Genomic DNA, 25,648 nt, shown 5'->3' with positions numbered 1-25,648 from the left:
ATACAGGGTTTATAAATCTCTGTCTGAAATGTAAACTGAGACTTGCATGTCCAAGATAAATGTTTACTATCTCACAAGCAAGTTGGTTTTAATTTCAGCCGTCTAATACGGGACTTTTTAACATGGGACAGTTGACTAAGCACTCAACTGTGACTGGATGTCTGGAAGAAGAAGCATTGTCTCCCTCTAGTGGTAAGGCTCATTTGAACTTGTCAAAGTAAAATATTACTGTTCATGAAGGATGACCTAGCGTTTATTCACCTTGTTATTGCTTTAGTTTTTCGGGAGCAGCACAGTTGTTCCACAGAAAGACATTTATTCCACATCCATAGTCAACAATAAACAAATAATTTGCAATTTACAGTCATACTTTGCATTTACAGTTGAAGTTTTAAAAGGATATACAAAGGTTTTGTGTTGGAAGAGTAAATGAGTTCCTGTACAGAACTTAATAATTTAGGTTCAAGCACCATTATCATGTTTTATTCCATTCAAATTAAGAACTACAGTCATTGCTAGGATAACTCCTGCTCTACTCACACCTCTGGATGTGCATTTACTGGAAAGAAAAGTGATCACTAGTATAAAATGAAAAGGTTTGAATGCTTTTATTCACTATAAACCTTCACCTCTATGAACTGTTCCCTAAATTCCAATGAAGGCTGTTTTTTTCCAGCTTATGCAAGTTTACAATCCATCTCAACCCCACTATTTATTTTTCTGTTTAGGCCTTAATGTTTCATTTCCCTTTGGAGAGCTTGTGCTCTGAGTTATGCATTTATTGATGAGGTGAATAAATTACGTCCTACCTGCTGCACAGCTCTCGTATGCAGCTGAAGGGAAGTGTAGCCATGTGTGAAGAACGGCAGCAAAGAAACATCTCACCTCCATCAACTTTTACGCTCACAGAAAGAGGAGTCCATGGACTATAATTTCTGGTGATGATGTTACTCCTCTGTAAAAAGGGCTGTCTGTGTCCATCTTGCATCGTGTCTTTATGAAAAGCACACAGGGCCGATGTCCAGGCCGAACTCCTGATCAGCCTTTCCAATGTCCATGGGGGCCACGTCCACGACGGGCAGCCTGGCCGAGGTTTGAGTCCTGTACTCAATCACAGTCTTGCCCCACTCTCCATTTGATTTCTGAGGAAAAAAGAAAAACGAAAAGGTCAATTTAAGTATCGTCCAGTCATTTTTCAAAGAATCCAGGTATTTAAGTGAGGACTTACCGCGCAGCCATCCTCGATGACGGTGTACCGCAACCGGTTGTTGCCTTGCGCTCTGAGTTCTTGGCCATTGGAGCCTCTGAGGATCAGAGCCTTCTTCAGGCTGCTGCTCTTACCGTCTTTATAAGCCAAGCTGTTCCTGCAGTGGTAGGTGATGTTCTGGTGAGACTCTTTGGACAAAAGCTGCAGAAGCTTCAGCTGAACGGCCACTGCGTTCGGCTGCTCCTCCTTGTTTCCATAGCGGATCTGAAATTAGATGTAAATTTGACATGATTACACAGTGGGCATGCTGGATTTCAAAGATTTTGTAGTGTTCACGACACAAAAAATAGTCTTGGTTTCTCACTGTAGTTCCACCGTTCATGTCGGCTCCAAACCAGACGGGTGTGTTGGCACTGGGACTGGATTTGGTCCACCAGGCTTTGCGGGGAATGTTGTCCGGATTAGCAGAGATGCAGGTTTCACCACTTTCCATGTTACAGAAGACCTTGATGGCATCTTTTATACTTCCTTGGTTTGGATCTATCCAGTAGTCACCTGTATCAAAGGTAGAAGTAAAATCACTGGTAAATAAATAAATGAACGCAGGATGTAAATGAGCAGCAGAAGGCAGATTAAACAGCAGCCTGACCGCTGGGCTTCTGAGGGTAGCACTGCTTGATGTCCTGGCAGGTTTTTGCAGGGTTCATCTTGGTGCCGTCAGGACTGCGGAGGTTCTGCAGGTGTCCACTGAGGGTCTTCAGTGTGGCTCTGACGCCGGTGTCTGTACGCAGGATGGTTGAGATCTTGTTGGGAAGAGCTTCATCTTTGTTGAACTCCGGCAGTAGATAATGATCAGCAGCTGCGTCGCCCTCAATGAACTCCAAAGCTTCTGGAAACTCGCCGTTCCCGTCGTAATCGACCAGACTGGCAAAGAGGTCTTCCACAGCTGCGGTGGGGGGGCCTGGGGGGCCTGGAAGGCCCGGGGGTCCGGGTTCACCATCAGGGCCCTGAAAGAGAAAAGATAAACATGCTTCATGTCAGGAATTTAGGAATTAAGAAGGATTATCTCGATTGAGCAGTTTGGATCTCATCTTGTGTCACCTGTGCTCCGATGTCTCCACTGGTTCCTCTGCTTCCAGGAGGACCCATCGGCCCGGGCTGGCCGATATTTCCCTCCTTTCCTGAAGGACCCACCACTCCCGGAGGCCCCTGTGTGGTTAAATGACAGACAGAGATTTAAACTACCATGTGAGGTGATTTTACATTTAGGTTTTTTGTTGTGAGATTCTCACTGACTCTCTGTCCAGCTGGTCCAACAATCCCTATTGCTCCTGCGTCTCCTGTGGCGCCCTGAAACAAAGAATTCACTGATAAAGTTTTCTTGAAGTAACAAGACAAAACCCTTGATTTTTCTCCTTTAAATTGGTAATATAGATGAGGAATCTGTTGTTGACTTGGGTACAGATGTTTCTAAAAGTTTCTAAAGTAGCTTTGTGTCGTATGAAAGGATTTTTCTTACAGTTATTCCCGGAAGGCCGTGGAGCCCAGTGAACCCTCTGTGTCCTTTCTGACCCCTCTCTCCTTGCTCTCCAGTGCCTCCTTTCTCTCCCTGAGGTCCTTGAGGGCCCTGAGAGCAGACACAGGATGATAAGTCAACACATCACTGGAAAACACCATTTTGAGCATCAACAAGGTGATAAATTGTCTTACCGCTTTCCCCCGTATGCCAGCAGGTCCTGAAGGTCCAGGGGGGCCAAAGGCACCCTAAAATCAAGACAGGCAGAGAGACATGAGGGAGGAGCTGTGATTTATAGATGTGCTGATGTGCGATCGATAGATGTAACATTCAATTTAAACTAAACTCACGTTTTCGCCTCTTTGCCCAGGACTGCCGGTAATTCCCACCGGACCCTCACCGCCCGGAGACCCTGTAACACCAGCCAGACCCTCGGGCCCAGGATTGCCCTTGTCTCCCTACAAACACATACACAGGTCAGTGATTGTAACACACCTATGGCCTTTCTTAACACACACATATGTATCGTGTGGTTACTCTTACCCTATCTCCTACGAGACCGTCCTTTCCAGGAGGCCCCTCTGTTCCAGCGATACCCTGAAAAACACACATAATCACATGAGAAACTTCCAACAAGAAGATCTGAAGGGAAAAAAGGAAACTGTGTATTTTTGAAAAAAAATTTTTTACATGCTCCTATTTTGGAGGAGTTAGTAAATAAGTTTCTTCAGGGGCTAATGTCAGACACCAAATGTGGTTCAAGTCATTCTAGATGAAAGAGGTGTCTTAAATAAAAGCTGTGGAATAACTGGACTTGGCAGATCCAACCTCTGGGCCGGCGTCTCCTCTTGGCCCAGTGGCTCCTGGTAATCCAACCCCACCAGCGGGACCTTTGCCGCCCTGAGTTCCAGGAGATCCTGCTTTTCCTGGTGGACCCTGAGAAACAAATAAACAAAAACTTCCTCATCTAATTCTAATAGCAATAACTGATCAGCGGAGTTTTGGCCTGTCTTTGTGTGGCGAACAATGAACAGGAAATATTATCAGCAGGGATACATACAGCAGGACCTGGCAGTCCCAGCATGCCTCCTTCTCCTCTGACTCCAGGCTGACCGACAATTCCTCGCTGTCCTGCAGCGCCAGCAGGTCCTGGAGGCCCATCAGGACCCTGACAGAGAAACACATGAGACGATAAGCAACTGAAACAACAACAGCAAATACAAATGCTTTGCTGTATCTTACCAGGGGACCGTCCTCTCCAGAGTCTCCCTTGTCTCCAGCGCTGCCCGAAGGGCCCGAGTGTCCGCTCTCGCCTTGACGTCCCGTTGCTCCGTTCTCTCCTCGAATCCCAGCAGGACCCTGTTTACCCGGAGCACCGATAGGTCCGTCTGCCCCAACGGCACCCTGAAACGCACACATTAACACAAAAGTGACTTCATGAATCCTCTGCAGGTGTGAGAACACGGGTTGGGTCTGAAAAACAAAGTGACAGCTGCTTATCGTCTGTTTTATGATATTAAGTATTTAAGCTGAGGTCAGTTCATTTTTATGATGTAACTCACAAGGGAGCCTGGTGGTCCAACTCCTCCAGACAACCCAGGGAAACCAGGAGAGCCCTGTGGCAAGAAAACACTTCTAATGACATGTGCTTTAATTATGATGATACTTGTTTAGTCTGAGTGTTAGAAGGCGCTCTTGAGGAGGACTGTTGACTGTTGCAGGGTCAGAATATGAAGCCTCACTCACCGTTTGACCCTGTGTTCCTCTGCCCCCTTTCAGTCCATTCACACCACTGGGTCCCTACAAACACAGCAGCAGATATAAAATTGCATATCTTTAAATAATCGAAGCGATCGATCGAACTCGCCTCTGGAATCGTTTACTTTGTTGTGGACTTAGTTGCTGTTTTGAACGCGTACCTGTGTTCCTGGTTTCCCAGCCATTCCCTGTGGTCCGGGTGCTCCTCCTTCTCCCTTCAGGCCTGGCTCACCTGTTTCACCTTTGACCCCAGGCTGACCATCAAGACCCTGGTAAAGAAGACAGGAAATCAGCCTCTGAGTTCAGAGGCTCTTCTTTTGTAAGTTTTATCTGTGTTTAGTGGACACTTACAGGAGGTCCAGGGAAGCCAGCAGCACCAGTTGGACCGTGCTCACCAGTAGAACCCTGCAAATATCACCACACACAAACACGCACTTTGTCAAGAGGCGATTCAACGAGAAACTAATATTAATTTAACTTAATGCGAGTTGTAAAATAAAATGTTCTGCTGACAGCAATTCCTCGAGAGCCTCGACGTCCTGCAGGTCCTTGAGGGCCCGTTTCACCCTGAAAAAAAGAAACAAATCAATTCAGTCACCAGTGATCATTTAAATTGTACTATTTACATGGCAGGCATTTGTATTAACCCTGTAATGTTGTTTTACATGAAGATGCACAAGAGTCTTGCTTTTACCCTTTAACTCTGGAAGCCAAGTTAATTTGCTCCTCAATTTGACTAAAATAGGGTCAATATTGTGTCATTGTAGGAGTGTTTTTTGGTCAATAATACGATACTGAACCGTCACATTTCCAGGTTTCAATACATGCTGAATAATTGTGATTATCAGCTCACCTTCTCTCCATTTGGTCCACTCGCACCAACAGGTCCAACAGAACCAGGAAGCCCCTTTAATGATGACATAAAAATAAAGAGTATTATATTTCAGAAAAAAGATAATTTAACTAAGATTAAACAGCAAATATGTTTTCAATCAAGTGAAATATTTGGCCACGTCTGCAGTATCATCTGCGTCCGAGTCGACTCACCCGGGCACCATCAGCTCCTGCTTTGCCTTCAAGTCCTTTGTCTCCAGCAGTGCCCTGTTCGAGGAAATCAGCCTTATCAGTCATCACACATGAAACGATTTCTCTTTTCGGTGATTTAGTTTCTCAGATTCACTTTGACAACCCCAAAAAAGATCAAGTCGCAGTGCCTCACATTGTGTTACACTGACAAACAGAGCAGAGAAACTAGAGTTTACTAATAGAAATCCTTCTTTAACTTACAGCGTCTCCCTTCGGGCCTGAAGTTCCTGGTATGCCTCTCTCCCCCGGCATCCCCTGAAGTCCTGGACCTCCTGGCTCTCCATCAGTTCCCTTTGGACCAGCATTACCCTAAAATGTACAAAGAACACAGTAAGATTCATTGAACATGATATTATTAATTGCACAGCTTCGTAGGGTTGGGTTTCTTCAGGTTTTGATATTAATGGTTTTATGGTCATGATACCTTTGGCCCGTCTGATCCTGGTCCACCTGGAGTACCTTTAGGTCCGTGGAGCCCATTGGGCCCGATTTCACCTCTTTCACCTGGAGGGCCTCTTTCTCCCTGCAAAGACGAGCAGGAGATTAAGACGAACAACTTATATTTATCGCATTAAACTAAATAACAAAATGTATGTGTAAGGTGATGATAGATAAATGTGTCTGTATAAAATGAATAAGAGCTGCATCCTTCATGATGGGTGGGAACACCAATTAGCAGGACTGATGGACTTACTCTTGGACCTGTACCTCCAACAGCACCAACCTCTCCAGCAAGACCCTGCAAGAAACCATGAGGTTCAAAGACATATTATCAGAAGAGAGAATACGAATGACTCATCGTGGACAATATACAATTAGGAGCTAGTCGGCATTTATGTGTTACTTCGTCATACCTCATCACCTGGTTTTCCTGACTCTCCTGGTGGGCCTGCTGATCCGGGCAAACCCTAAAAAGCACCAACCCAGCTTTATTTAATGATAATGACAAAACAGACAGGCCAGATTGACAGTTGACAGTCCAGACTCATTAATATGCTGGGATAGTTAAAGCAGGAGTCATGCTTTTCTTTGAGATAAAAATGTTTTTTTAATTTATACTTATCCTATCTGTAGATTCAATTATATTGGTTATGTAGTTATATGTCCGGTCTGAAACTTGTAATGTTGCTATCCTGGCCTGGTCTCCCTTCATAAGGAAGTTACCTAGTTAAATAATTAAAAACTGTATTTGACCAGTTTGAGCTCCAGTACAAAGATCTCAATGTCTATGGTGTGCAGTTCACCTGGAACCCGTTGACTCCCTGAGGTCCCTGCTCTCCTCTCTTTCCTGCAGGACCCTGAAGAAAAGCAAGTGTACAATTACATACATATAATAATTTTAATTATCAATAATGAGATCATCTCAACAGAGTTAGATGCTTACCGCTGGGCCAGCTGCACCAGCAGCGCCTTCCTCTCCGTCTTTTCCATGAACACCCTGAAGGACAGTTGAAGTACAATATTTATCAGTGTTTCTGGACATCAATGAAGAGTGTTAGGCCCCATTAAGAAGAATAAATCATAACATGAACAGTGAAAATAACTTGCCCTTTGACCTGGAGGTCCAGGACTTCCAGCCTCTCCAATCTTCCCAGCATCACCCTAAAAATGAACAAATACCCAAACACAGAAATCAGCATCTGTTGCAGCTTTTAAATGACGATCTGTGGGTTTTTAACACATATTTGCGTATATATTTGTTTGTATTCATCTTACAGATACTTGTATACAAAGCAAAGTGTGTAGTTCTACTTTGGAGGTCAGTCGGAGTTTGTTAATTGTTTCAGTTTGTTTTAAATAACATTAAAATAGTCTAAATGGTTGCTTCTCTATCACATGTTCCAAACAACGATTACAGAACGGTACTTGTCAGGTGATCTCAGACACATTGATACTGACAGCGAAGCCCTTTGGTCCCGGCAGACCCATCGATCCAGCTGCTCCCCTGTTTCCAGTAGAACCAGCGGGGCCTTGTTTGCCATCCTCTCCTGCTAAGCCCTGGAAAAAATGAAAGAAAATTAAATCCAAACCATCGTGAAACAAACACCACAAATGTACTCTAAGTGAGGGAAAAATGACATACCGTTGGTCCTAGCTTTCCCTCTGGTCCCTGGGCACCAATAAGTCCTGTGAGACCCTGTGAAATAAGACACACAAAGACATGTTTTATAAAGATTGTACAATAATCTTGAAAGATTCTGCATCTATAAATGGAAACCAGAAAGTCTTGATAGTTAACTCTTAATTGCAGGTATCTTTGATGTGATGAAAGGCTGAACCACTAGAGATGGCAAAAGTTACAAGACCTCATAATCCTGGCGATCAATTACACCGTGTGACTCACCCTGGCTCCCGTTAAACCCGCCTCTCCATTGCGTCCTTCATCTCCACCTAAACCTTTGGTGCCTGTCGAACCTGGCCCCCCTCTCTCACCTTGAGCTCCCTGTTCAGACAGAAATCAAACACTTTAAACCACTGGAACAGATGTAACAAAGATGATGGTCAATAATAATCCTAAATACTCACCTTTTGGCCGGGTAAACCGTCTGCACCAGGGAACCCTCTGTTTCCTGGAGCTCCCTAGAACCAATGAACGATGCTTTTATATGTCCTTTTTCCAGATTTGTGTTTTGCGTTTCCAATAAATGTTTAAAGGACTCACAGATTCTCCTGGGGATCCCAGAGCCCCGATGGATCCAGCATCACCGCGGGGTCCACGCTTGCCATCCTCTCCCATGGGGCCTAATGGACCCTGAGAACCGTGGTCACCCTAAAATAAATCAACCAGTGAATCGGTCAGTCTGTCAACCAACACCAACATAACATTAAACAACTTTAAGAGTCTTTATTTCGAGATGGTTTTCAGCTCACTCGTTCTCCCTTCAGTCCACCTTCTCCTTTGAATCCAGGCACTCCAACTTCACCCTGTGAAACAAGACCAGATCAATCAGGACAGATATTTAAAGACAGAAATTGACTCAGATAACAGGTACAATGAAAGTTAAATGAAATGAGAGCTCGCACCAGTTGGCCTTTTGGTCCTGATGCTCCTGTAGTTCCCTGGGGACCGGGGGCGCCAGCCGGGCCCAGAAACCCTGCTGGACCCTGGACTCCTGCAAGACCCTGAGAACAAAAAGCTACAGATGTAATAAAAAAAACAACATCAAAGCTTTACTGACAACTGATTTACAGAAAGATTTGATGGTGTTGACAACAAACACTTACTGCAGAGCCGCGGGCGCCTGGAGCTCCATCAGTTCCTTCAGCACCCTGTTAGAAAACAAAATGTTATTAATAATGTCATAATTAACAATAATAATTTAAAACCTGTTATAGCCCAACAGAATGAATGCTGAAGAGACCTGCTGTCCTGTGGGTCCGGCTGGTCCTACATGTCCACCATCTCCTCTGGATCCCTGCTGTCCTGGACTTCCTCTCACCCCGGTCGGTCCTGCTTCGCCCTGCAGAAGACACATCCAGGTCAAAATTAAACACATGTTGGTGACTTTAATTGTATTTTGGTGGAATTTACAAACTCAACTTTAAACCAGCAGCTTCATTACTTCTGTCACTCACCTTCATTCCTGGGTTTCCAGGAAATCCTGGCACTCCAGTGATTCCCATTGGACCCTGCAGTCAAAGGAAAGTTTCTTTAATATTCAGAAAAACTTTGGTTAAATGATTCTCCAAAAAACAGAAAATCAGCAGCATTATAAGAAACACTAGAGGATATGAATATAGTTAACAGGATCAAAAAGAAGCTCTGAAAATTAAGAGGATCCAGTTAAGACTTTAAGTAGATTCGGTTCTTACCAGAGGACCTGGTTTACCAACATGGCCGGATGCACCTCGTTTACCCTGAAAGAAAAACACAGAAACTGTTTTAAACCTGAAACATCACTTCACTTATTTGTACTTTTTAAAAATGCTAATTTTTCTTTCGTACCACAGGACCAGACGGTCCGGATCGGCCTCTCTCTCCCTGCAAACCGGCCGGCCCCTGAAACAAACGACGGGTTTAGTACGAGTGGCTCTGCATCCAATACCGGGACGGCGTTTTTACTGTATGCTTTACCTACCAGTGGGCCGGGAGCACCCATTGCACCAGAAGTACCAGAGGTACCCTGCAAAATACAAAAACGCAACTCTGAAATGAGCAAACATCAGATTGAAACCTGTGTTAAAGGTTCCTCATTCACCGTTTTTTATTTTCGTATAGAGCTCTTCAAGGCTGTGTGACCACTCGCGTGATAAATTCCTACCTTTGCTCCGACTGTTCCAGACTCTCCTCGTGGCCCAATGAGTCCACTTTTTCCCTATTAGGGAAATTTAAATTCACAAACATGTCACACCTTGATGTGTCTCACATAGAAAGATTAAAAAATAATCAATAAGGATTAATAACGAGGACTGACTTTGGGGCCTTTCAGTCCTGGATGACCTGGAAGTCCAGGAAATCCTCTACCACCCTGCATTCACACAAATGAACAAAATAATCACCAGTTATTGTGTTTTCTTCCCATTTAATATGTCTGTGTTAGATTATGTTAAAATGGTTATGATGAACAATGTTATATTTATTTTGGTATGAGCTCTGGCAGACGATGTGTTACCGATGATCCAGGAAATCCTGGTTCTCCTGTTGCACCTGGAGGTCCAGACTCTCCCTGAGCAGGAAAAGTAAAATAATACTTCTTAAAAATGTCTTACTGGTGAATTATCACTATAAAAGTTAGTGATAATGATGAGCAGAAGTATATTTTGTATTTTAAAGAGGATGTGTATTTATTCGACCCACATCAGTTCCAGGTTTTCCTGGCGATCCATCTGGTCCTCGACGACCTGGTTCCCCCTGAAGACACACAGAGTTACATTCAAATTTCACCCTTCAACACCTCAGGTTTAGGAACAATTTATCTCAGAGAAATGATCCTACCATTGTTCCTAGTTCTCCAGGCTCTCCGGGAATTCCCTGACCACCAACTGGACCCTGAATAAGAACATTGGACGTCACATTTTTATCTACATATATTAGATTTTGAAGTTTGAAGTGCTCTTAAATCAGATCCACAAGGAAAGTTGATGACACAGAAGCAAAATTAAAAGGAAAGATTTGCCTTTAAAAGGCTTTGAAGGCCAAAACTTACTTGTGGTCCGGGTGACCCTGGAAGTCCTCGCGGTCCTGCTTCACCCTGAAATGATATCATTTCATACACTGTCGTAACTCTGTATATTTAAGATACAGTTTACAGTTCCATTCCTATACAGCAGCACTCACCCTTGTGCCTGTCAGCATCCCCATCGGACCCGACTTCTCATTGAAACCTGAAGCCATCTGTGACACCAGGTTTCCCTTTTGGGAAGAGAGTGATTCAAAAATAAAATGTTTAGCAAAGAAAATCATTGTAAAAAAGAAAAAGGCATTTTGCTATTAAATGTGAATGTCAACTTGGAGAAAAGCTCACCCCTGGGGAAGAGGGATAGCCAGGGGCTCCTGCTTCTCCTGGATTTCCTGGCACACCAGGTTCTCCGTCAAATCCTTGAGGCCCCGTGAATCCCTGCAGTTTGTGTAGAGAAATATTATTGAGGAGAGAAAACCCACAGTTGTACGTTATATATTTAAAAACGGCATCTAAACAGTGATGAATACACAGTTAATTTATGTATGAGATAAATATAAGAAGACCGAGTGACTGCCTCTCCTGCTGCAATTCCTCCTCCTGCAGTAATGAGTGTTTGTCCATCAGTTCAGTGAGCAGTGATTCAGACTTACCCGTCTGCCTTTAAAGCCTCTGGGTCCAGTGTTTCCCTGAGCACCAGGAGGACCCTAAACCACAAGTACAAAAAGAAACCGTCAGTACAAAAAGTGATAAACCATTATCCAAATAATAGAATAATTTTGCTGGGGGTTAATGTAAAAAATACATGCGGATGTGGCATTTCTGGCGCCCTCTAGCGCCAAAAAAAGTGTTTTAATTAGATATTTTATATCATTTGTGGTCATCATAAGTCAAATGTTTAAATCATAGAGAGAAAGAGTGAAATAAATAAGAACCCACCGCGGGTCCAGGAAGTCCAGGGAGGCCCACAACCTGGAGAACACACAGATTATTTATTTATTGAAAGCTGCATTAAAAAAATATTTTAAAAAAAACACAATATATGACTATTGTTATTGATATTACTTACATAGGGGATATCACCTGGTTCACCTTTCTGCCCCTATAAAGCAGCAAATCAACATTTTTTTAAATGACGGTTGTTATTATTGAATAATCAAGAAAAATATGAATCCATGTCAGAAGAATCACATACCTGGAAGCCCAGAATTTCTTGGAGAAATACAACAAAAAAAAGACGTTAATTTCAGTCATATTTCTACTTGATTTGCAGTGCAGTTGTTTTTGCTTGTTCTCTCACGCTTAATTATTCTTCCACAATATGTACAAATCGATTTTCACATTATAAATATTACACATCATAATTACTGTAAAACTAACATGTACGCCTCAAAGAAAGTGGAGTAGACGTAGTGTAACAACTTAAACTGATGACTGACGTCATCGTAACTCTTGCAGATGTTGTTCTGCAGCAGCTGAGTTGGACTTTAGTAGTTGAGTGGGTCTCACCGATCCGCCTGCCGGCGCCGGCAAAGCTGTCGCACACGGGGCAGCACTGGCCCTCGGGCGTGACCACCTTCTCGCAGTTGGAGAGCGTTTCACACTGAATCTCGTCGCAGATGGCGACGCCGCTGTCACAGACGCACACGCGACAGGGTTCAGGTTTCCAGATGTCGTTGTGGTGGTAGATCTCCCCGTCGACCGTGCAGCTGTCCTCTTTCTTCTCATCTGCAGCTGCAACAGAAGCAGATATTAAAAAAAAAAAAAAAAACACAGCAAAGTGATAGTCGGTAGCTATACATCTGTTTGCATTTTTGCTTTTAATTATTGATAATTTAATTAATAATGAAACTACAATATATATTGGTGTGCAGTGGGGGCCAAATAACAAATGTGTACCCCAGGGCCTCCTTTGAGATGAATCAGGCCAGGGTTGAATCAGATTTGATTTGCTGCTTGCTGTAATGAAGTTTATCTATGTGAAATAATCGTTAACCTGTTGCAGGGTCTGCACTGGGGGTTGATGTGGAAGCTGCGGTCAAGCACACGGGGCAACACTCGCCCTCCGGGGTTATCGTTTTCTGGCAGTCACCGAGGACCTCACACACCACGTCCTCACACACAGCCGTCCCCATGTCGCACACACACACCCGACACGGCTCCGGGCTCCACATGTCATTGTTGGCGTAGACTTTCCCATTCTCTGTGCAGGTGTCTTCATGTAACAGAAACGTGGGGAATTTCAATTATTATCGCAATATGACAATATTGCCTGGAACAGTCAATAAATCAGACAGTAAGGGAGCAGGCTTGTTCATTCTTTAGCACATTTACTTCAAAACAAACATACATCACAGAAAACAAATTTCCTTCGTTTCCAGGCAGCCATTGGCTTTTACTCCTTCCCTAGCAGGATGAAAATCTATTTGCAGGCTCCTGAAATGTTCTTGATTTACCAGACAATAATAGTCTAACACTGACAAACATGAATCCAGACCATTGGCTGCCTGAAACAAAAGGAAAAATGCAAGAAAATATATATTTAAAAAAATCTAAAATAATATTGCAAAACTTTTTTTTAAAAGTATGCATGTTTTCAAGATAAACAGCCAAAACCTGCAAGCATACCGGTCCTTTAAATACTGACAGCTCACTAACATGCTTTAAACCAATGACCATGCCCGCCGTCAATCTTCTGGTGCATCATTTAGCATCCCTTTGTGCTTAAAATAACTTACACTGGCAAAAATAGCAAAAATACATCACAAGTGCATAACAAGAAAATGCTGAACATGACAGTAAACATGGCAAAGGAGGTTGTGATTTCCCTGAGGAATACACTTTATTTGGTAAATGAATCACTTGATCAACTTGTTTTTGCGTGGCAGTAAAATTTGTCGCAGCTGCATCCTTGCACAGAATTTCCTGTTATCTTTAAGGGACACAAGGATGAAGTGACGAACAGCTTTTGTTGCACACAAGTCGGTTGAGAAGCGAGCTTATCTGGCAAAAAGTAAATGTATTCCTCTTGCAAACTGAAAACACGGTCAAAGGGAAACCTGAAGACAATACAGACATAAAAACTCATATTTCACAGTGGTGTGCACAGGATGGAGCCTGAAGAGGAGGGCTTCAGGCCTGGAGACGTAACACAGAGCACCACCGAGTTTGAGAAAACATCACCACAAAAATCTGCAAGAAAAATAACCAAGACGTCGGGATAAATGTCGCATTCCAGTTTACCAGTTTTAGTGCCTGGATGCTGCGCTGCAGCCGAGCACATGGGGCAGCACTCGCCCTGTGGGACCTCTGCGGTCTGGCAGTCAACTAGATCCTCACACACCACGTCCTCACAAAACACCGTCCCCATATCACATATACAGATTCGGCACGGATCGGGGTTCCATATCTGATTGTTGGAGTAGACTTTGCCGTCCGCTGTGCAGGAATCTTGATGAAAAAGAACAGCAGCTGGGGTCAGAAGCCGGAGTCCTTTCTGTCAGCTGGTACACATGGTAAAGCTCATCATTATAGGAACAGAAGTTTATGGGTTTTCACTCTCAAATGGTGCCACAGAAAATGGTGTCTTGGTTCAGAAAGCCATGATTATGGCAGCAACAGACGACTTACCACCCTGCTAGAAGGATTTAGTAGAAATTTCTGACTAAAAACAGTTTGGTAAGACAGTTTAATTCTGTGACAATCTGCTGCAGTGAATAAACAGGATAATGATTCACAACACAAACCATACATAATCTTTGTCATGACAATCCCACAGTTTGTTAACATTTTAACATTTGTTAACATTTTAACAAACTGTGGAGGCAAATGAGCAGATCAGGAGTCCAGAAGAGGTTTCAGATGAAGCTTCACTTATTTTTTACATTATAACACCACACCAAAGGTTCACCGTCACCTACCAGTTCCCTCTGTGTCTTTACACAAACAAACTGAGCTCCTTATATACACCTCCTCCCTCTAATTAGCCCATACATACCATCTACAGCTAAGTATAGATATATATATATATGTACAATAAATATTTACATGATTTCACCAACCCAAAAGATATCCATAATAATTCACAGTCCCTATAATTAGAGTAAATTATCAATACACAGAGAAAGAAATATTTTAGGCTTTTACAGACAGATGAGTTTGAGGGTGGAAATCTTTTGACTTGATTTTCAGTAACATGACATTAAACTTCTGTGATTTAGATCGAAAAGTCTTATTAAATCCACAAAAATAGACCCAGTGTGGATATTTATGGAACAGACAGCCCAAGGTTGAAATCTGCTCTTCCAAACATCAAGTTGAAAACATTTATTACCAGTTTTATTGTCCGTGTTAGGAGTGTGTGGTGTGGCTGCTGAGCACACGGGGCAACACTCGCCCTGTGGGGCCTCGGTTGTCTCGCAGTCCCCCAGCTCTTCACACACCACCTCCTCACACACCACAGTCCCCGTGTCACACATACAGATTCGACACGGCTCTGGGCTCCATATCTGATTGTTGGAGTGGGTCGTGCCGTTTTCTGTGCAGGCATCTTCATGAGACAGAACAGCAACCACATGAGTATCATGGGTGATTCCCTTCCAGTGTGTGCATCATTGTGGGGTTTTCAAGCATGTGTGCTGTTTTCCTCTTTTATTATTTTATACACATCCCGTCTGAAAAAAGGCCCAAAATTATTTTAAACCTCTGGCAAATCTCTGCATGCTAGAAATACGCTGTTTTACATGTAGTCACTGCTTCTTCTTTTCTTTCTTTTTTTTTCTTTTTTTTTTTTTAGCTCACAAAGAGCTAATCCAGTCCTTAGAAAGAAAAAGCAAGAGATTCACTCAAACCCATGCTGTTGTAGCTGTCTACATCCACCTCCTTCCCCTCTATTATGCTACAACTTGCAAGAAGTGGCCAATACTCGTACACTACACCCTTTAAACAGCTGCCAAAACCGCAATTTGAAAAATCCCTCCAGTCACTCACTACTACTTCCGTCTACGTCAGCCGAAGGCAACGATGGAGTTTTGTCATTCTGAGCTGCACCTGCAACACACCGGCAATGTGATGTGTCCTCAAGACAAATCTGCTTAAAATAAATTTTCCTTTTTGTATTGAGAAAATCTACGTGGTTCTCACAGCACTGCGACGCTATAATTATGATGTATGACTGTACATTAAACAGTATGTAAAAAGTTCAAAAATCTTCAACTGCTGCAGCAGTAAAAACATCATAATTCAATATATAATCATTATAATATATGTTATATAGATTATATTATATAAGAGAAGTATGTGTTATAATATTATATAAATTATATATATTAAAATAAAATGTATCAATATAATATATACATATAATATGGAGATAAAATATCAAATATCAGCCGGAGTTGCTGATATTGTACTGAAACCCCCATAATGATGCATGACACTGACTGAAAGGGAGCTGAAGGTGCTGAAAATTCCCCACATATTGAAGGTATACAGCTGCAGTGATTTCTATTTACCTGCTCGAGTGTCTGGTCTGTGAGTCGGTGCTGCAGCTGTGCACACGGGGCAACACTCGCCCTCTGGAGTCACAGCCAGCTGGCAGTCACCCAGCTCCTCACACACCTCGTCCTCACACACTACAGCCCCCATGTCACACACACAGACTCGACACGGCTCTGGCCTCCATAGCTCATGGTTGGAGTAGACTTTTCCATTTTCTGTACAGCTGTCTGAGTCAAGCAGAGCAGCAGTCAACATGTGGAGCAACACATTCATGTAACTCTCCTGGGAGACACTGAGGCCAGTGTTGATGTATTGATGATGAATTATTCACACCACTAAAGGTCATAAAATGATATGCGTGCATAGGAGAAATTACTCATTATTAGAAGTTGTATTTTTCTTTAATTTAATCCAGCATGGTCAATAAAAACACACAACAAGAACCTCAACAATCTACTGTGGCTGTGGTTTTCAATATTTCAATATTCATCAATTAGGGCACTTCCCAACTTTTTACTGTACTGAACATTTGGGCCCAAAGTAAATGTAAATGTTGCCTACTATACCCTGGCACAAGTCATAATTACGACTCAGGGACTTTAAAGGGGAATTCCACACTCTATCCATCAGACTCAGTTTTTTAAAAGTGGTAGAAACTATGTTAAACTGTGTGTGGTATTTTAAAGACACTGCATTTAAGTTGCACAATAGAAATTGTGGTATCCATCTGTTTTTGAAACACTTTCTGGGGTCTAAAATTGAGGACACCGTGTTCTCTGCTGCTATAAATGATTTTTTTTTTCTGCTTCTCGCAATTTTCATGTCTGAAGACCACGTTGTAACATCGTTTGTGCCCCCAAAACCCTTTTTGTTCTTATATTTGTAATGATTTAGTTCCTGCATCTGCCAAACATATAGCAAACGAAACATGGCTCCAAAATGAGACACAGGAACCAATTAACTGTAGAAACATCGTGAACAGACAGACACAGAGCGGCAGGGCTATTCAGTGTGCCAATCAGTGACGAGACTGTGGTCAAACTCGAAAGCTCCTGGCTGCGAATGCATCTAATAAATGTGTCTGTATGCAAGTATGCAATCATCTCTGCAACAGAAATGTCTCTTACACCTCGACTTTAAAGGCCCATAGTTTTCATGTCAGCACCTCACGTTGCAAAAGCCATCATCATGTCATTTAATCAAGAGCTAAAGTATGAGGTAAAATTAGGCTGTGGAATCTTATAATTTAGAAAGATAAAAGAATAAGCAGAGCTGACTCATTCTGCTGCCAGTTTCTGTGAGAGAAATACAATTTAACATGTAAAAACATGCGTAAAGCTCACTATTATACAAATTTATTTCAATTGAGATACATTTTTTCAAGTACTTTTGTAGTTGAAGGTAAATTTTACCGTGCAGAAAGTCATTTCAGCGACATTTTGCAAACACAAAATAAAAAGATACAGTTGTTGGGAAGTATGGAATAATCATGCTTTAGTGACCCAGATACTTTTTTCTTTGAGAAAAGTAAAGATGAAAACATCTGAGAAAATGACATGCTAAGATAAACACGTTTTTTTGCAGAGTAAAAGGACAGTTCTGGCAGTTTGTACCCTGCTGGCTTTGGATCAAAATCTAGCACCTTCCACCAATTCATCCCAAAGCAATCAGGAAACAGAGCAAAACTAAAAAGAAGGAGAAACAAGCAGATATGGACACCTGCTATGGGCTTTGTGAGTATTTTAATGCAGACAGTTTGGTGACATCCCTAAGCACTTATTATGTGGTGGAGCCTCTCCCCGCGAGAGAGTCGGTTTGTAAAGCTGTAGTTATTTCAGGGGAAACCACAGCGGCTGTATTATATGTTGGGCTTGGGTAGAACTTGTGGTTTGGCTTTATTTGGGAGAGCACTGAGTTGCCACACCCGGAGGAACCTCCTGAAAGCTCCTTCACCCTGACGAGCTGCTCTATTCAAACAGTGACTAAGCTGCAGTTTCTTTGGGCTGTTAGCAGATATTGGGATTTTTTTTTTTCCTTCTGCAGCTTCTAATTTTAGAATATCTGACCTTTTATTCTGCAGAAAACACATGTATTGTCTTAATCTCTGCAGAAAAAAAATTGCTTTGCTGTTTTGAAGATTTGCAGAATTTTTAGTAAAGTCTTCATCTACAAACTTTGTGAATTTGTATGTGATTATAGCTTACATATACAGCATGAGCTCAATTATCATGACTAACCAAGGGTTTCTTTTTAAGTGCAGTTTTCTGCCCTAACTGCCTGAACACAGGTTTATGTTCTAAAAATATTCAGCCCACATAAACTAGATCTTAGCCTACCGATTCACAACGTGAGACTAAAGTCATGATGATGTATTGGATGAAAAAGGTGTCCTTATTTTCAGACTTTGCTCAAATCTTTGCTTGAGACTCCAAATAAGTCAGAATAAAACTGAACCAAAGAGCAACATATTTAAACTTTTAAAGTTTGTGATTACACCTATGCACTAACTTGAGAGAAATGAAAAGTGATGCTATTTATGAAGCTAATGCCAGCAACCTGTTAACTGAGCTTAGCATGCAAATTGAAACAGTGGTAACCAATAACTCACTCACAGCTAAGCAAGCAAACAGATGAGACTCCGCTTAAAACTTACTAAACTAAAGGCTATACCTTCCTGTAGCAATGTTAAAATACAGCCATGTTGTTTATACAACTTTCATTTTATATTTCTGACAATATTTGACCTTTTTATTGCAAGGATCACACCAGTTCATCTCTGTAGGCCTGTAGTGACACACCTGCCAGGCCACAGATGGGGAGAATGTCTTCACTTAGCATCATTGCACATAAATATGACAGATTCAGACCGACAAACAGCTGCTGCACATGTTTAAAGTTTTTCTTTCTGCCTTTGCAGCGTGAATGCTCCAGTGGAGGTGAAGTGAGATAAAAGCGAGGGGAGCATATTTCATATCCAGCATCGCCTCACTCTGGGTGTGTCTTGTTTGCCTCTGGCCCCGAGTCTGACCAAAATTAGTGGCCTGCTTTTGTCCATCCCATCAGTAAGGCCACATCATTATAGCTGTGGCGCTCAGAACCCCTTCATTCAGCCTCGACCTTGCACTGAAATAGCCCAGCCGGCCCTGTGCACTCTTTAGTGTGCACTGCAGCCTGTAGGGGGGAAAGTATTTTTGACCCAGGATCACATCCACTGGGAGGTTTTATTTTAGAAAACGAACAAGGACAGCCACATCTCCTTTGAGAAATCACCTTGAATTGTGGATTTTGTCTCACTTAAGCCTTATTATCAGTCATCAATGTCATTTCAGTATTAAAGCTTATTGTCACCTCTAAGATTACTTATTAATTCCTGAAAAGTTAGCAGTTTTAGCCAGATTTTACACTCCCAATCATCACTTTGTGGCTTTTAGCAGCTTCATGAACAGGAACGTGGTGTCTCACTGAGGCATAATTAACCTTTCTAGTCTCAGTTGTGGGTGTGATTTTAACCTTTGGTTCCTAAACCACAAGGCCGGTGTGGTTCCAGTTTAATTTTACAAGACAACATGCAACCACATCCTAGAATTTGAAAAAGAACAAACCAGGGATATAATGAGAAAAACAAACATGTCAGTTTCATAAAAATACACATGGAAGAGTTTTTACAGGTTGGGGTTTCTCCATTTTGAATCATTAGAAGAGGAAATCCAGAGGAAACATTGTTGTCAGGAGCAATATATAAAACAAACATGAAAAATTACAAATTAAGCATTTATATAACTGGAAATCATTGGGGAATCAGGCCCAAAATGACTTTTTTTTACTTGTTTTTCTGCATCTAAAGTGTATATATTGTGATGGACAGATATTGCTTTCAGAATAAAATCCCAAGAAAGCAGAGGAGCAATCCATTATTGCTGAAACAGATCAGGTATCAACACAGAAAACCAATCAGAGCACAGAAGGAGAAGTTACATTTGGGTGGCTGTCACTCACCTTTCTTGGTATCTTCTTGGCAGGTCACAGCAATCACCTGAGCCAAGGTGATGGCCAGGCAGACGGTAATCCTAGAGTACAACAAGGGGCCCATGTCTGCATGCCAGACATGCAATGTCCTCACACAGAGCCGAAGATGTCAGAGAGCCAGACCCCGAGCTACAGCATCCAGACTGAAAAATACAAATATCCCTGAGTGCAACAGGCTCCTAGATGAGCGATCACTGCAAACTGAAACAAGCTCCCTCTTCAACCCCCCAACACCTCCCTCCTCCTCTCTCAACCTCCCTCCCTCCCTCTCGTCTCCTCTCTCATCATTTCTTCTTGCTTTATTTCAAGGCCAGCCTCCTCCTTAGACTCCTGCAGTAGTTCCTAAAGCACGGTGCTAATTAAAGACTGTATGAGATTTGTCAAAAGGCTGATGAAAGAAGACAAGCTGGATGATGAAAAATGACTTTTGAAAGCTCGAGCTGAGGATATTTTTAGGATTATTGTTGATCTTGCACGTGCACAACAAACTCCTGATGTGGGATTTACAGTTTGTTGCATGGACTTTAACCTTGACTTCTTTGAGGTTTTATTTGTGTTGATGTATCCGAAACGATTTGCGGGAAACTTCCACTGCCGTGCTATCTACCTGAAACTCGACTTGCTGACCTACATCTGTGCTGTTTGAGCGGTTTACAGTGTGCATGTTTCATCTATCTGATGTGTTTTCCAGGGCGAAGCTCTGCCAAGCCGTTGGTCCCTGAGGTGATGTCCCAGAGGTGGACAACAAAACAAACATCACAACTCGTCTGCTACTGTCTCCTCTCCTGATTCCTACACTGAATACTGTTTTCTTCATGTGATTTTAACTTCCGTTTGGTTGTGAAAGTTTACCCAAAGTAGCCTTTCTCTCAGCGGATGAGACGGATTTAATTTGTTTCCTTCGCTGAACAAGTCCGGAAGTGTTTGCAGAACAGACTTATTTCTCATTAAGGAGTCACAGAGCCTCTTGGGACAGAATCTGAAGCAGATGGGAAGACAGTTCCTCTGTCGGATGAGAGCTCGGCTTCTGCACATTCACAGTTTTTTTTTGCACTATGATGAACTAAGGGTTAGAGAACATAACCTTTTAACCAGAGGTCAGAGAGGTCAGGCCCTGAAACAGTCTGTCTGTCTGTCAGGTTCTAGCAGAGACACTGAGCAGGTCATCTCAGACTCTCTGAATGCATCACTTTCTGTCATGAAGCTGGTCTACAGACTGATGCACTCTTTCTTTTATGCAAATGCACCCAGCAGGAGCTCTTGAAACCAACAGAAAAACATAATAAAGTAATTAATAGACAATAAAACAGTTTAAAAGCAGTTAATCATCACCTGTAACAATATAAACTAATGCAGAAATCTATTAATGATGCATTCACATCATAATTCATGACACTGGTCGATCAATATCAAACTTTGTGGCATCATTTACACCTATTTTTGAGTTGAATGTGGTTTAAAATAACAAAAACTCACCACACTGACATGAAAATCAAGTGATGCAGGTGGGATTCAATCAAATATAATGTAGCAGATGTTCCTCAAATTTAAAGGAAAAGACAAGAATGCTTGGATGCAAGTTTGAACTGCCGAAAAATGCCTTTTTTTTTTCTTCTTCTTCTTTTTTATCCTTGAATCATGCTTTCAAGCAATTACATGACCTCTTTTGGCCATGAAGTGAAAATTAAAGGGAGTGCAATGTACAGAGAAGCTAATACTGAGCTCAGCTGCTGTGGTAAGAAAGCTTCAAACACACAGGCTATTTCTGGTTGTATAGACTAGACAGCAGCATGGAACCACAGGAGAGATCAGCCCATGATCATGCATGCAGGACACACACTGAGAGTGGAGGCCACCAGTCGGAGAGGAGGACATTATCCAGAATGGGAAAAAAAAATCCAACTCAAGAACCATTTGATTTTACAAGAACCACAGAGACATTTCTAAAAAAGGAAAGAAAGATCATTTTTCAGGCGTACTAAAGAAAGACTCGAGGGCAGAGCGGACGTTTCATGTATTAAAGTCAAAGCGTAGCATATAGCCAGCACTTAGGACACAATATAGACATATTCATAGTTCAAGTCCATCATATATTATTGCTGTCATTCTTCATTGCACTGCATTTCTATGGTAAAACCTTTCATAAGCATTTGGAGAGCCTAGAAAACCAAATCTTCTAAAATAAGGATAAAATAATGTGCCAATAAAAGTGGCAAAAAAGAGGCTCCTATAAAGAACCGTTCCACCTTATTTGTCAGGTGACAGGAAACAGCAGGGCTACAGTGACCTATCAGGTTAACACACACCTTGTCCCATATTCTCTTACACATCACCTGCATTATTTAACATTTCACGAGTCTGAAAGAACATTCCCGAATTAGCTTCCCCATTCAGAAGAGGCCTGTTCAGCCCACAAGATGGGCCCTGCAGTGTCGTACATATACATGGTTTGAGCATTCGTGTGTGGTTCACCATGTTTGCTGCAGCCACTAAAAACTTTGTGAAGCAGGTTGGAGACACGGGGAGGTTGATCCCGGTCCCGAGCCTGAGCGAAGCCGACCGCTACCAGCCCCTCAGCCTGGTCACCAGGAAGAGGAAGAGGCATTTCTGGAAGAAGAACAAGTACGCCTCGACGGCTTTCTCACTCAAAGACATCTTGGTGGGGGAGAAGGAGATCACAGCAGGTATGGTCATGTCAGGAATATGGAGATAACTTCATAGTCTGGTTCAAATATATGTATTTGTTTTGAGATGTTATGTCTGGTAATTAAACAACCTTTAACATCAAGTTTCCCCATTTAAGTAGCTTCAAAACTCAACATATTCCACTCTCTGACAGGATTATATTTTGTTACAGTAAATCAACTTGATCCTGCTCTTTACTGAAGATAATCTAAGTTTAAAAGTCAAACATGATGCAATGTCATAATGGATGCACCATTCATTTAAATGGAAATATTCTGAATGTTGCTTACATGATTTGTTTTCACATGTTTCTCCAAAATCAACCTAAAATATTTGGTAACCTTCATCTCAATAATGCCAAAATGTGCTGGTCATCTTTAAAATTTCCAAAAACACATGGTTATTAGAGTTGAAACAAATTTCAAAATATAGGCCCCAGGCTAAGTAGCTTCATAATTAAATCCTTTTGAAAATCTAACAAGCTAATATTTCCCAAAATTCAATATTGCCTCTAAATTATGGTGTAGTAATAGTATAAAGTGCCAAAAAATTCAAATGTGTAACGCCAGTAGTTACAGAGTGATGAATATAACAGCATAACTTCATCACAACATGAAAACATTTTTATTTTGCAGGAGTGTCCTCTTATCAGCTCCTCAACTACGAGGACAAATCTGACGTGGCCCTCAACGGTCGGCTGGGAAACCACATCATCAACGACGTGGGCTTCAACATCAGCGGCTCAGACTCGGTGGCTGTCAAAGCCTCCTTCGGCATCGTGACCAAACACGAACTGGAGGTGCCCACTTTACTGCGCGAACTCAACTCCAGGTAACAAACCGTGTGTGCACTCGTGTGGTTTAACAGCTGCTCAGTGGGCGCTCTTATCTTCATCTGCTGGGTGTCAAAGCACCAACATAATCATCATCGTCTCACAAGGCTGATTAGATGAAGTGCAATTGAGGTAATGCTTTATTAATAATCCAGATACATTTTTTATTAACCTTTGAAGATGTGATATTTTAGATAGCTAGATTCAAGTTTTCTCATGGTGTCTGCAATAAGTTGTTGCTTGACCTTTGACCTGAGGGAATGTGAGAAGAGAGTTTCCCTGTAAAGATGAATAAGTGATCATGTTATTCTGTTTCTGTTTGGTTGGAAATATTGTTGAACCACAACGGTCTTTCCAGGAAAGTGGACCTGGATCACTGCCTGGTTCGTCAGTCTAAGGAGAGCAGACGCAGCATCCTCTGTGTCGTTGTGGAGAGCATCCGGACCACGCGTCAGTGCTCTCTGACCGTCCACGCTGGCATGAGAGGGACGACCATGAGGGTAAAGTGTCAACTTGGGCTCTGACATTCGTTTTTGATATTTTCCAACAATAGTCGTACGTTGCTTCTATCCTCAGAATATCTTTAAGTGCCCCACATTCTCCACGCAGCAGTTTCTTCCACGTCAGCTTCCTAATGAGCAGGACAGTGACTCGGCTTTTTGCTTTTCTGCAGTTTCAGATCGACGAGGGCAGAAACCCCAAAGGTCGAGACAAAGCCATTGTCATCCCGGCTCACACTACCATCGCCTTCAGCATCTGCCAGCTGTTTGTCCGACTGGACGGGCGGCTCGGTAGGAAGACCAACCACATAATTCTTCTAACTCAAGCACTAAAAAAATAAAACATGAAGCACGTGGCCTCTTGGACAGTTGTCTGACTTGTGGTTGAAAACATATCGTTGGTCTACCTGCATGTGGAGGACTCACATGGGTCGTTTCTGTGCTGAAAGCAGCCGGAGCAGCAGTCAGCCTGTAAATACTGAAGGCTGTTAAAAGATCACACTTTAAGTCAGTAATGTTTGGTATTCTTTTCAAGAGTGCATCATTATTTCAACTGCAAAATATATGGAGATCAATTGATCTATTAGACCTAATCCTCATCTGACATCTACCCCTCCTGCTTCAGACATTTGTGTAGCTCCAGAGTCTCAGGGAGGATTTGAGCGGGAGCAGATCAGAGAGCAGCTTGGTGGTTTTGTCGGTCACTTCTCCATGGGTCGACTGCGGCGCTTCCTGTCTGGGATCATCTATGGAAATCCCTTCAGAACAGGTACGATGACAACCAGTGTCATAAACACATCTTTTTCTTGATTATACTTTTGCCTCTTTGCGTTTAACTTTAACTCATGTGCAGATGACCGAACATTCGAGGAGCTCACCCACACCGACACCTACATGGACGACATGGTGACCGACTACTACGAGAAGGCCGCCAGCATGACAGACGTGTCCACCGCCTACCTGAGGGAAAGCTCCCACACCAGGGTCAACCTCCTCAAACACAACATCCCCAAAGGACCCTGCGCGCTGTGCGGCATGGGCAACCAGCGGCGGGAAACCGTGTACGGCTGCCTGGAGTGCTCAACAGGGGGCCAGAAATATGTCCGTCTGCACGTGGTGCCCTGTTTTGATCTCTGGCACAAAACCCTGAGGTGAAAAAGATGAATGAATTTTCATACGTGCTTCCTGATTCAAATGCAACTGTTTTACCAAGCTGTCATGAAAACTGGACTGACAGCACCAACGCCTCATGCCATCGCTTCAGCAGCAGCCAACTGTCCTGGAAAAAGATGTAAACATAAACTTGGTGTTATCTCTCACTTTGTGGTGTATCGATTTCAGTTTACCTCTGGCATCGGCCCATTTCCACACGTGTGCTGTGTGTGTACTGTAGCTGTCAGCTGATCAATTATTCAGCGA

At 42.5% G+C, this 25,648-nt stretch overlaps 2 protein-coding genes across 3 annotated transcripts; one reads left to right on the top strand and one right to left on the bottom strand.

The window, feature by feature from the left end:
* Positions 1 to 9: 9 nt before the first annotated feature.
* On the bottom strand, positions 10 to 20,359 carry LOC138620800 (collagen alpha-2(V) chain-like). Its single transcript, XM_069698332.1, has 55 exons — positions 20,183 to 20,359; positions 12,684 to 12,902; positions 12,197 to 12,421; positions 11,883 to 11,899; positions 11,757 to 11,789; positions 11,627 to 11,659; positions 11,341 to 11,394; positions 11,033 to 11,125; positions 10,846 to 10,920; positions 10,715 to 10,759; positions 10,504 to 10,557; positions 10,366 to 10,419; positions 10,181 to 10,234; positions 9,983 to 10,036; positions 9,830 to 9,883; positions 9,647 to 9,691; positions 9,514 to 9,567; positions 9,381 to 9,425; positions 9,144 to 9,197; positions 8,930 to 9,028; positions 8,793 to 8,837; positions 8,592 to 8,690; positions 8,439 to 8,492; positions 8,230 to 8,337; positions 8,094 to 8,147; positions 7,912 to 8,010; positions 7,651 to 7,704; positions 7,467 to 7,565; positions 7,116 to 7,169; positions 6,952 to 7,005; positions 6,812 to 6,865; positions 6,422 to 6,475; positions 6,262 to 6,306; positions 5,992 to 6,090; positions 5,769 to 5,876; positions 5,529 to 5,582; positions 5,335 to 5,388; positions 4,995 to 5,048; positions 4,833 to 4,886; positions 4,643 to 4,750; positions 4,470 to 4,523; positions 4,286 to 4,339; positions 3,966 to 4,127; positions 3,784 to 3,891; positions 3,552 to 3,659; positions 3,267 to 3,320; positions 3,074 to 3,181; positions 2,918 to 2,971; positions 2,727 to 2,834; positions 2,504 to 2,557; positions 2,309 to 2,416; positions 1,857 to 2,214; positions 1,572 to 1,762; positions 1,229 to 1,471; positions 10 to 1,142 (listed from the first exon to the last, which is right to left on the bottom strand). The coding sequence occupies exons 1-55, from the start codon at positions 20,274 to 20,276 to the stop codon at positions 996 to 998; spliced, it is 4,770 nt and encodes a 1,589-aa protein (XP_069554433.1). The 5' UTR covers positions 20,277 to 20,359; the 3' UTR covers positions 10 to 995.
* A 2,326-nt stretch (positions 20,360 to 22,685) lies between these two features.
* On the top strand, positions 22,686 to 25,384 carry pjvk (pejvakin). Of its 2 annotated transcripts, XM_069698122.1 has the most exons (6): positions 22,686 to 22,896; positions 23,533 to 23,728; positions 24,088 to 24,229; positions 24,403 to 24,520; positions 24,855 to 24,998; positions 25,083 to 25,384. In XM_069698122.1, the coding sequence occupies exons 1-6, from the start codon at positions 22,686 to 22,688 to the stop codon at positions 25,382 to 25,384; spliced, it is 1,113 nt and encodes a 370-aa protein (XP_069554223.1). The 2 variants fall into 2 exon arrangements, with proteins under 2 accessions (XP_069554223.1, XP_069554224.1); XM_069698123.1 differs by lacking the exon at positions 24,855 to 24,998.
* The last annotated feature ends 264 nt before the right edge of the window (positions 25,385 to 25,648 follow it).

This window comes from Brachyistius frenatus, unplaced genomic scaffold, assembly GCF_029030835.1.
Source record: "Brachyistius frenatus isolate BFR_SWC_R1_liver_20210118 unplaced genomic scaffold, ASM2903083v1 Contig_26, whole genome shotgun sequence".
Classification (NCBI taxonomy): Eukaryota; Metazoa; Chordata; class Actinopteri; family Embiotocidae; genus Brachyistius; species Brachyistius frenatus.
The sequence above is the reverse complement of the archived record's forward strand: the minus strand, read 5'-3'. Positions and strand labels throughout refer to the sequence as shown.